This window comes from Narcine bancroftii, chromosome 3, assembly GCF_036971445.1.
Source record: "Narcine bancroftii isolate sNarBan1 chromosome 3, sNarBan1.hap1, whole genome shotgun sequence".
In the NCBI taxonomy this organism is placed as follows: Eukaryota; Metazoa; Chordata; class Chondrichthyes; order Torpediniformes; family Narcinidae; genus Narcine; species Narcine bancroftii.
The window spans coordinates 155900648-155912494 of NC_091471.1; the positions used below are offsets into that span (position 1 = coordinate 155900648).

Below are 11847 nucleotides of genomic sequence, written 5' to 3' on the forward strand. Positions count from 1 at the left end.
GATGTTAACATCTCTGAAGATCTATCTTGGAGCCATCATGCCAATGCAATCAAGAAAACTCACCAGCAGCTATATTTCGTTAGAAGGGTGAGGAGATTTAGTAAGTCACCAAAGACTTGCAAATTTCTACAGGTGTACCAGGAGAGCCTTCTGACTGGTTGCTTCACTGTCGGGTATGAAGTGCTACGGGGGCTGTGAACTCAGCCAGCGACGTCATGGTCATTAGTCTTCACTCCATTAATGCAACCATCAGCAGCAGTGTCTCAAGAAAGCAGCCTCCATCATGAAGGACCCTTACCACCCAGCCCATGCCCTCTTCTCACTGCTGCTACCATCAGAAAGGAAGTACAGGAGCATGAAGACATACACCCAATGTTACAAAAACAGTTTCTTCCCCGCCACCATCAGATTGCTGAATGGACAATGAACCACAGACACTTCACACTTTCTTCTCTTGCACTCATTTATTTTTAAATAGTGTACTTATAGAATGTAATTTATAGCAATTTTACACCTGTAATGGACAATACCATTGCCACAAAATAAATTTTATGTTCATGACAATAAATCTGATTCTGAAATTCAGTGTAAAAATGAAAGTAGTGCTTTATTTTGGGGAGAGAAAATCGAGGAATAAAAACAATTTAAAAAGGTTGGTTGAATATTCCTTGAAGTGCCAGTAATTAGGATTTTGATTGCTTGAAAAGTCTAAAGTGCTTAAGGTTCACAAAACATAGAGGACTTAATAAATGATCAAAGAGCTCACCATTGAACCTTGAAATCCCAACAGTTGACTGGCTCCAAGTCTTCAAACAGTCATTCAATTTCAAACCATTTTATTGTTTTTTTTTTTCATCTTGTAACCAATTTTTAATCAATTCAGTGGCAACTGCTGTCTCCTTCATACCAGGAACTTCAATTTCACTTCCAAAGCTTTTTATATTTTCCTCCCATTGTCTTTGGAATTGCATATTCACAACAAGTGCACTCAACTCAGCTAACTTGATACAAATCCAATTTATCTTTCTTTTACCGTATCTAAACTTCTCTCATTAGTTCTGCAATAGATAGGTTGCATCTACTGTGCTGCAATGTGACACCAACAATGGCTAACATCTTCATCGATCCTATCACCTGCCCTGAAAACCTGCTGTCACTTGATGGAGCCTCCCCAAGATGGAGTCTTCTACTGGGATGATTGCTCTCAACCTTGGAACTGATTGAAGACTTTCCTCCAGAATTATTTGAAGATCTGATCCAAGAGACATCCAAGATCCAAGAGCCATCTTAAAACTTAAAAGTACTTTAAAAAGTCTACATAAAGACAATCCTGTTAATTAGTAGATTACCATTTCTTCCCATCTTATTTTCTCTATTAAAATTAATTGACCTTTTAAAATTGATGATCAGTCACCTGCAACAGGAGAAGGTTGCCTAATAATTTAAGTACAAATCAGAAATCAGAGAAGGAGTTAACATTTCAGCTCTTCAACCCTTTGTCAAGGGAAATTGAGCAGAATCTGCAGAAGTTTGACCTCCCCCTCTGATAACAGAGAGGAGTGCAACCCATCAAGGACAATCAATTGTGTAGAAGTCTTGAATCTCAGCAGTTATATGAAGAACAGCTTGAAATAAAACAGCCAGTTTTTGTATTTAACCCAACTCATGCTCTTCACTCTGAGACCCAACTTAATGGATTATTCATTTGCAAGACACTTTACAGGGAATTACAGTTATTGCCTTCATCAGATTGTTAAAGATGCTTGTAAACTCATTGTGGGCAAATTATCTTGCCCAATCATTAGATACCTAATTCTTATGAAGTAAAATGGTTGGATGGGTGGTGTCTCAGTTAGTGCTGTTGCTTCACAGCTCTAGCAAACCATGTGCATTCTGCTCTCATTTATCTCTTACAGCAGACAAACCATTCCTGGATAGTGTCTGCTCAATCTTTTCTGCACCCCTGGTGTGGCAGATACATCTTCCATCCACCTTGGATTTGTACAAGAGAGGGCAGATGCTGGAATCTGGAGCAAAGAAAAACTCATGTTGGAACTTGGCCATTCAGGCAGCTTCTCTGGGCAGAAATGGGCAGTTGGCATTTCAGGTGGAGACCCTTCCTCTGGTCCAGACGAATGTCCCAACCCAAAACTTCACCTATTTCGTTCCACTACTTTTTTTTTAACTTCAACTCTCCCTTACTATCCTTGGAAGTCATCAAGCCATGGTTTATAACATAACAGCAGTTTCTACTGCTATAGATTTTTCCATACTGGAAATAGCATGGAAGAATTTAAGAGTCAAATATTTGATAAAAAGCAAGGTGCACAAAATGAAATCTCTGCCAAGATCACTGATGTTTCAAGAATGGAACTAATAGTCCTTTAAGTAAATGTACATTTAATGGAAATTTCACTTTGAATTTGACACTAAACAAACAAGTTATTTATCATTTCAGGGTTGAATCGTCAGCAGTGTTTTCTGTATTTGAATTTAGTGATAACAAATTTTGATATTTGACTTCTGCTGAAAGAAAATGCTTCTGATTTGGATAAATGTATATTCATTGAGAATGAGGCAGGCAGCAAACAAGGTCAGAGTCTCTTCAGTTTTATAACTTTTATTGGAGATTTGCATAATTTGTGCTTAATACCTGTAAAAGTCATGAAGCTGGTGGCTTGTGATAACTACAAGAATCATGTTTTTTTAATTATTTTTTTATTTTTCACACTGTGAACCCTATCAACCAAAATATATACAAACATTTCTCATTAAATATACACGGTGGCATTTTCTCCCTTTTTTACACCCCTACCCTCCCCTCTCCTCTTCCCACCCCCCTCCAAAACCAATACAATAAAACCATTAAACAATGTCATCCCACAATGAAAAATAAACAAAAAAAAATGTCATCTACTTTTACACAAGTCGTTTTGTCTTATCATCATTTTAGGGGGTGGAAGTCTGAGGTAAGCCCTCTCTGTTATGTTCCATGTATGGTTCCCAAATTTGTTCAAATAATGTGACTTATTTAAAATTATATGTTATTTTTTCCAATGGGATACATTTATTCATTTCCATGTACAATTGCTGTACTCTCAGGCTCTCTTCTGATTTCCAAGTTGACATTATACATTTTTTTGCTACAGCTAAGGCTATCATAATAAATCTTTTTTGCATTTTATCCAATTTGAGGCCTAATTCCTTACTTATATTACTTAGAAGAAAGATCTCTGGATTTTTTGGTATGTTATTTTTTGTGATTTTATTTAATATCTGATTTAGATCTTTCCAAAACATTTTCACTTTCATACATGCCCAAATTGCATGTACTGTTGTTCCCATTTCCTTCTTACAGTGAAAACATCGATCTGATAATGTTGGATCCTATTCTTTTAACTTTTGGGGCGTGATGTATAACCTGTGTAACCAATTATACTGTATCATGCGTAACCTTGTGTTTATTATATTCTTCATAGTTCCAGAACATAACTTTTCCCATGCTTCATTTTTTATCTTTATGTTTAAATCCTTTTCCCACTTTTGTTTAGGTTTATAGCTCATTTCATCATTTTCCTTATCTTGCAGCTTAATGTACATGTTCGTTATAAATCTTTTAATTATCATTGTGTCTGTAATCACATATTCAAAGCTACTTCCTTCTGGTAAATCCCAATTTATCCTTTAAATAAGCTTTCAGTTGATGATATGCAAACATCGTACCATGAATTATTCCATATTTGTACTTCAGCTGTTGAAATGTTAATAAATTATTTCCCAAAAAACAATTTTCTATTCTTTTAATTCCTTTTCTTTCCCATTCTCTAAAGAAAAGGTTATCTATTGTAAAAGGGATTAGTGGGTTTTGTGTCAATAACAATTTTGGTATTTGGTCATTCATTTTTTTCCTTTCTAAGTGGATCTTCTTCCATATATTAAGTAAATGATGCAATACTGGTGAGCTTTTATATTGCACCAGCTTTTCATCCCACTTATAAAGTATATGTTCTGGTACCTTCTCCCCTATTTTATCTAGTTCTATCTTAGTCCAGTCTGGTTTTTCCTTTGTCTGATCAAAATCTGATAAATACCTTAATTGTGCTGCTCTATAATAATTTTTAAAGTTTGGTAACTGCAAACCACCTCTGTTAATTTATCTAACGCTATCCTCGGTTTCACCCCCCCCCCCCCCGCCCTTTCCACAAGAATTTCCTTATTATGCTCTTTAGTTCATTAAAGAATTTCTCTGTTAAGGGAATTTGCAACGATTGAAATAAGTATTGTATCCTTTGGAAGACATTCATTTTAATGCAATTTACCCTCCCTATCAACGTTAGCAGTAATTCTTTCCAATGTTCTAAGTCTTCCTGCAATTTCTTTATTAGTGGTTGATAATTTAGTTTGTACAGGTGGCTTAAGTTATTATCTAACCAAATACCTAGGTATCAGATTGCTTGTGTTTGCCATTTAAATGGTGATTCTTTTTTTAAATTCTGTATAATCCACATTACTCATTGGCATCACTTCACTTTTATTTGCATTGATCTTGTACCCTGATATTTCTCCATACTCCTTCAATTTCTTATGTAATTCTTTTATTAATATTTCTGGTTCTGTTAAGTATACTATGATGTCATCTGCAAATAAACTGATTTTATACTCCTTCTCCTTTATTTTTATCCCTTTGATTTTATTTTCTGTTCTTATCAGTTCTGCCAATGGTTCTATTGCTAAAGCAAACAATGAGGGGGATAATGGACATCCTGTCTAGTTGACCTACTTAATTTAAATTGGTTCGATACATATCCATTTACTGTTACCTTCGTCAATGGTCCATTGGTTTAATCCAATTAATATATTTTTCTGGTAGATTGAACCTCTGTAATATTTTAAATAAATAATTCCATTCTACTCTGTCAAAGGCTTTTTCTGCATCTAAAGCAACAGCCACTGTTGGCTTCTTATTTCCTTGAACTGCAGGAATTCGATTAACAAGTTTACAGACATTATCTGCTGTTTGTCTTTTCTTAATAAATCCAGTTTGATCTTGTTTTTACTATTTTTGGTACACAATCGGCCAATCTGCATGCTAATAATTTCACTATTATGTTATAATCTGAATTAAGTAGAGATATTGGTCTATATGATGCTGGTGTTAATGGATCCTTCCCCGTCTTTGGTACCAGTTTACCTATCTCGGCTGCACCATTTCATCGAATGCAAGGATCGACAACGAGATAGACAACAGACTCGCCAAGGCAAATAGCGCCTTTGGAAGACTACACAAAAGAGTCTGGAAAAACAACCAACTGAAAAACCTCACAAAGATAAGCGTACACAGAGCCGTTGTCATACCCACACTCCTGTTCGGCTCCGAATCATGGGTCCTCTACCGGCATCACCTACGGCTCCTAGAACGCTTCCACCAGCGTTGTCTCCACTCCATCCTCAACATTCATTGGAGCGACTTCATCCCTAACATCGAAGTACTCAATATGGCAGAGGCCAACAGCATCGAATCCACGCTGTTGAAGATCCAACTGCGCTGGGTAGGTCACGTCTCCAGAATGGAGGACCATCGCCTTCCCAAGATCGTGTTATATGGTGAGCTCTCCACTGGCCATCGTGTCAGAGGTGCACCAAAGAAGAGGTACAAGGACTGCCTACAGAAATCTCTTGGTGCCTGCCACATTGACCACCGCCAGTGGGCTGATATCGCCTCAAACCGTGCATCTTGGCGCCTCACAGTTCGGCGGGCAGCAACCTCCTTTGAAGAAGACCGCAGAGCCCACCTCACTGACAAAAGACAAAGGAGGAAAGACCCAACACCCAACCCCAACCAACCAATTTTCCGCTGCAACCGTGTATGCCTGTCCCGCATCGGACTTGTCAGCCACAAACGAGCCTGCAGCTGACGTGGACATTACCCCTCCATAAATCTTTGTCTGCGAAGCCAAGCCAAAGAGAGAATTATTGCTGTCTTACATAAATCTGGCAAGTTCTGTGTCTCTTGTATCTGGTTCATTACTTCCAGGAGAGGAGGGATTAATAACTAAATGTTTTATAGAATTTTATTGGGAATCCATCCTCTCCAGGTGTTTTATTGTTCAGCAGCTTTTTTAATATATCCTGTACTTCCTCTATTTCAAATGGTTTTATCAGTTTGTTTTGTTCCTCTTCTTGCAATTTCAGCAGTTCAATTTTAGCTAAAAACTCTTCTACTTTATCATCTTTCCCCTCGTTCTCGGTTTGGTATAATTGTTCATAAAATTCCTTGAAGTTTTCATTAATCTCTATTGGGTTATATGCAATTTGTTTGTCCTTTTTCCTGGATGCCAATACAGTTCTTTTAGCTTTTTCTGTTTTAAGTTGCCAGGTTAATATTTTATGTGCTTTTGCTCCCAGTTCATAATACTTTTGCTTTATTTTCATTATGTTCTTCTCCACCTTGTACGTTTGTAATGTTTCGTATTTTATTTTTTTGTCCGCCAATTTCTCTTTTTTGTTATATCATTCCTTGTTGCTTTTCTGTACTTACTATCTCCCTTTCCAACTGCTCTATTTCCCAATTGTAGTCCTTTTTCATCTTAGTTATATAACTTATTATCTGCCCTCTAGTGAAGGCTTTCATTGTGTCACATAATATAAATTTGTCTTTCACTGATTCAGTATTTATTTCCAAATATGTTTTAATTTGGCATTCAATAAACTCTCTAAATTCCTGCCTTTTAAGTAGCATGGAGTTTAACCTCCATCTACATGTTCTTGGTGGGATGTCCTCCAGTTCTATTGCTAATAACAAGGGTGAATGATCAGATAGTAATCTAGCTTTATATTCAGTTTTCCTAACTCTCCCTTGAATATGGGCCGACAACACAAACATATCAATCCTTGAGTATGTTTTATGCCTACGTGAATAATATGAGTATTCCTTCTCCCTTGGGTGCTGCCTCCTCCATATATCCATGTTTCATTTCCTGCATTGATTTACCCATAAATTTGGCCACTTTATTCTTTTTGCTAGTCCTTTGTCCAGTTTTAATCTGACATTGGATCCAAATTAAGGTTAAAATCCCCTCCTATCAACATATTTCCTTGTGTATCTACAATCTTCAAAAAAATATCCTGCATAAACTTTCCTGCAGCAAATTACAAAATTCTGAATATTATCTGACACTTTATCATTACATACCTCCCTGCTGGATCTATTATTTCCTCCTTTATTTTGATTGATATATTTTTATTAATTAATATAGCTACACCTCTAGCTTTTGAATTATATGATGCTGCTGCTATGTGCCCTACCCAGTCTCTCTTTAATTTATGTTCCACTTTAGTTAGATGCATTTCCTGCACAAATGCTATATCTATTTTTTTTCTTTTTTCAGTAAATTTAATAGCCTCTTTTAATTTGGTTATGTATTCCATTAATGTTTATAGTCATATAGTTCAACGTGGCCATCTCATATCCTGTTTACACCTCATTTCTGCTTCCTCACCACCACCATCCCTCTTATCCCTCTTTTCCCCATTTTCATCTGTTTTCCCTTTTTAAACTAAATGTATGACAACACATTTAAACCATAAAATACTCCAACAACTCCCACATCCAATATTACCTTAACCCCAAATATCCCCCCCCCCCCCCTCTCTGAGTTGGCCCTTATCCCTTGCCGGGCAACCACAACTCCCCTTTCCATTTGGATTGCAATCCTACTTGCAAGCGTCAACTGATTTTGCAGTGATGGTTATTCTCTCCCCCCCCCAAATGTTTTTTTTTAAAAAACACATATAACAAAGTTCTCTCTTTTTCCCCCTTCCTTCTTTCCTTTCTCTTTCCCTTCTTTAGTTCTTAAATATATAAAGATGTAAAAACAATGTATATGTAATCTTATTGCCGTTCTTCATTTTTGTTACATCTCTTCATCTCTCCTTCTGTCCTGCAAGCATTCTGCAAATTCTTGTGCTTCCTCCGGATCTGAGAACAGTCTGTTTTGCTCCCCGGGGATAAATATTTTAAGCACAGCTGGGTGTCTTAACATGAATTTATAACCTTTTTTCCATAGGATCGATTTTGCTGTATTAAACTCCGTCCTCTTCTTTAAGAGTTCAAAACTTATGTCTGGGTAAAAAAAATATTTTTTTGTCCCTTGTATTCCAATGGTTTATTGTCTTCTCTAATTTTATTCCTTGCCCTCTCCAGTATACTTTCTCTTGTCGTATATCTCCAAAACTTTACTAAAACGGATCTTGGTTTTTGATGTATCTGTGGTTTCGGGGCTAGTGTTCTGTGTGCCCTTTCTATTTCCATTCCTTCCTGCATTTCTGTTGTTCCCAAAACCTTCGGGATCCATTCTTTTATAAATTCCTTCATCTCTGTGCCTTCTTCATCTTCCTTCAGGTCCACTATTTTTATGTTGTTTTGCCTACTATAATTTTCCAACATATCAATTTTCTGAGCTAACAACTCTTGTGTCTCTTTAATTTTTTTATCACTTTCTTCCAATTTTCCTCGTCATTTACTTCCACTTCTACAGCCGTTTCTCGTTCTTCCACATTTTCTACTCTTTTCCCTATTTGTCATGACTAGCTCTAATCTTTGCATTTTATCTTATGTTCTTTTCATTTTTCTTTTAATTGCATTAAATTCTAATGACAACTATTCTTTTAATGCTCTCATTTGTTCTTAAAAAAAAGCTTTATCTATATTCTGTCCATCTGTTTGACCTTCTATCTCTCTGTGAAGATCTTGGTCTTCTTCTTTCTCTTCTTCTGTGTCTGTACCTGTGTTTGTGTCTTCTTCTTCTCCTCTTCCTTGTATCTGTGTCTCTTCTGATTTTTCTGATGAGTAGCTTATCTCACTTTGTTGGCTCTCTTCTTGCTTGGCCTCTTGCCATTGGTCCTCTCCTTCTGAGCTGTTCATCTGTCGAGCTTCCTGCTGTTGCTCTTCTTGCTGTTCACCCCGTCGACTTTCTTTCTCACCTGGTACTTCACTCCCTCTCCTGCCACTTTCCTCATGTTCCAGCTCAGAGCCCTGATGTCGGGCATCCCTCAGCCGGTCGTGCCGTGGTTGTCTGCTCCTCAACTGAGCCCCCTCCCATCGGTGTTTTCTTTTACTTTAAATTGCGCACTTTTGTTTGGCTCAGAGAGCCATTTTTGCAGTCTACCAGTCGGGGGGGGTCGCAATTCTGCAGGGCCGACACCAACCTCGGAGATCAGGCGCTCTTTTCCACCACGGCTCCCTGTTCTTTTGTACAAATCCTTCTCCTTTCTTTTCCGGTGTCTTCTTCTTTTCCTCCGTTGTTTTTACTTTTTCCTTCTTGGGTGCCATCTTCTTTCTCTTCTCTGCAACTTTATCTTTTATTTCTTATATTTTGTATTTCTTGAAATGTCTTTTCTTCACTTTTTTTCTTCTTTTCTGGAGAGGGCTGGTATTACCCTACCGGTCACTACTCCATCATGTGACTCCTCCTACAAGAATAATTTTCAAGCCAAAACAATTCCTCTCCTCTTCCAAAAATCTAAAAAATAGACAAGCTTAGGTAACTTTGGTTTTTGAAAGGTGGGGCAAATTTGAGACTATTTGGCTAGCTTTTTCTGGTTGGCCAAAGTCCATGTTCAGACATTGTGATTGTGAATTATCAATGGTAAGCAGCTTAATTAATCTGAAATAACTATGTACTCACTAAGTTAGATCCTTTGTGATTTGGGTTTTTGAGGATCTTGAAGAATGCTGCTTCTGGTTCGCTTTAATTTAAAAAAAAACAGAAGGTTGAAGCAACTGAAGTGGAGCAAATTGGTTAAGTTTATATAAGTTTATCATAAGTCAAGTTTGCTACAGTGGGAAATCTTGGAAAGTATTTACATTTTGTACTCTTGAATGCACCAAACTCACCTTTTTCTAGTTGGAAGAAATATTCCTACAGAATACCTTTCCCACCCATCCAAGCAAAGTGAAGTTTCACTGTGATTTTTCTTTAAATGTATATTTGTGCCCAAAATCTACAGGTAGATTTCCAAAGATGCATTTTACCAAATTATTTTCACAAAGCACGTCAGCATCTTTAACTGGGTAAAATTTTACTAAATGCAGAAATGGCCTTCATTGAAATACAGGTACTTCAATGAGAAAAGTTTGAAGGTTAATGTTATAAGGATCTCCCCAGATTACTGATGTATTTTTAAATCAAATTACAGATAGTGGTTGATCTGATTACACACAAAACAGTGGCTTAATGCACACATTTTAATAATCTGAATGTTTAATAATTCCTACAGCAGACCATTCATCACAGATGGGTGGTCCGTGTAACACCTTCTCCAAGTGGGAGATACTGCCAGACCGATCATCAGTATCTTCCTTGCTAACTCAGTGCAAGCATGGGAGAGAAACCTCAGCCTTTAGCGAGTCGTGTGATGCAAAGACAGCCATTGTGCCAACACATGTGGAAAATGAATCTCAGTTCCAAAATAATGGTAAGAGCATTCATGCAAAATTTCATTGCAATCTAAGCATCCTTTACAGCCTATCGGCTGAATTCTATCCTGTCCCATGGCCCACTTGATTAAAAGTTCATCCTGGATGTTCATCTCTTCCGATCTTAACCTCAAGGACATTTAATTCTTTCCTTATAAATCCTCAGTGCTGAAAGTCAAAAATGGTTTCCAATATTGGCAAATAAATACTTAACCAAAATATTGTTTTCAATTTGCCAACGTTAATTCTTAATAAGAATAAATTAAAATTAGCATTCAAACAAGAGTTAAGAATCAAATGGGGGCTAATTAAATGCCAATTTACACTAAAGTTTTAGAATATCCATTTAACTCTAAATTTTGCATGGGGGAAATTAAATACTTTAAAAGCCTCATGTGGAAATAAAAATTAAAATCTGACATTTGCACAGATACACTGCCATTATGTTCTAAAATAACATACAAAAGTTCAAGAAAACGCTATTTCTCATCATAGACAAATTGAATTAGCAACTATGCCGAAAATTGAAGATCATTCAGAAGAATGAATTAATCAATTCCAATTTGCTGAGAAATAATATTGGGAAACCCTGCATGTTCAGGCCCCATTTCATGGGTCATAATTGTATGGTTGTTTTCTCCTGTCAGGTGATGAACAAACGGATGTTGCAGGACAGTCCTGTAAAAAGCTGCAGAACAAACTAGATGGTCTGCAAAACCTGGTGGAAGATCTTCAGATGAAGAATCACGGTATAATACATGCCACTTGCTAATGTTACAAACTACTGAAGATTATTATTTTGCATTTACCTCCATTAAGGAGAGCATTTGACTTTTTTTTAAAAATATCAGTTGCATGCTTCCAACTAGAAAATATAATTGTAACAATTTTATTTTTTCAGTACTTTATTAATACAACCAATGCTGCAAAGCCATTTCAGAATGTAAACCATTTAATTTGCAGAAATGTCCTCCATGATCAGAAGCCAAGAGAAGAGGATAAAAAGAGTAAAAGAGAGAGAGAAAATGTTAAAGAAGTGACATCCATTTTCTGCATTTTATTGCTTATGTTGTATGGCTCTTGACTCTGTGCAGGTACAAAAATAAAATCTGCTGCTATTCAAAAGCTTGTGAAATAAGGTCCATCTATTCAGTTGTAAATAGTTAAAACTCATAAACATTACCTATTTCAAATTCAGAGTAATTGAAATATCCACCTTTTTGCATTAAAAGGCTCTTGTTTCTATGTTCAAGTTATTGTGTAAGAGATGAACAGTCTCCCTATGGAGAACTAAGAGGCAGTGGGCTGGGAAAGAATGACAAATGATGTCCACTTTAATGCATTGGAAATACTCATGTTTCCAACAAAGA

General features: G+C 36.6%; 1 protein-coding gene across 3 annotated transcripts in view; it reads left to right on the top strand.

Annotated features, from left to right (window-relative positions):
* The window catches only part of LOC138757721 (coiled-coil domain-containing protein 158-like), a 201327-nt gene extending 189725 nt beyond the window's left edge, over window positions 1-11602 (top strand). For 2 of the 3 annotated variants that reach the window (XM_069925479.1, XM_069925481.1), the window contains exons 23-25: window positions 10279-10476; window positions 11125-11226; window positions 11441-11602. In XM_069925479.1, coding sequence (XP_069781580.1) covers window positions 10279-10476; window positions 11125-11226; window positions 11441-11517 — 377 coding nt within the window. In that variant the 3' untranslated portion in view covers window positions 11518-11602. The remainder of the gene's footprint in view (window positions 1-10278; window positions 10477-11124; window positions 11227-11440) is intronic. The other variant, XM_069925480.1, reaches the window with a different exon arrangement.
* The last annotated feature ends 245 nt before the right edge of the window (window positions 11603-11847 follow it).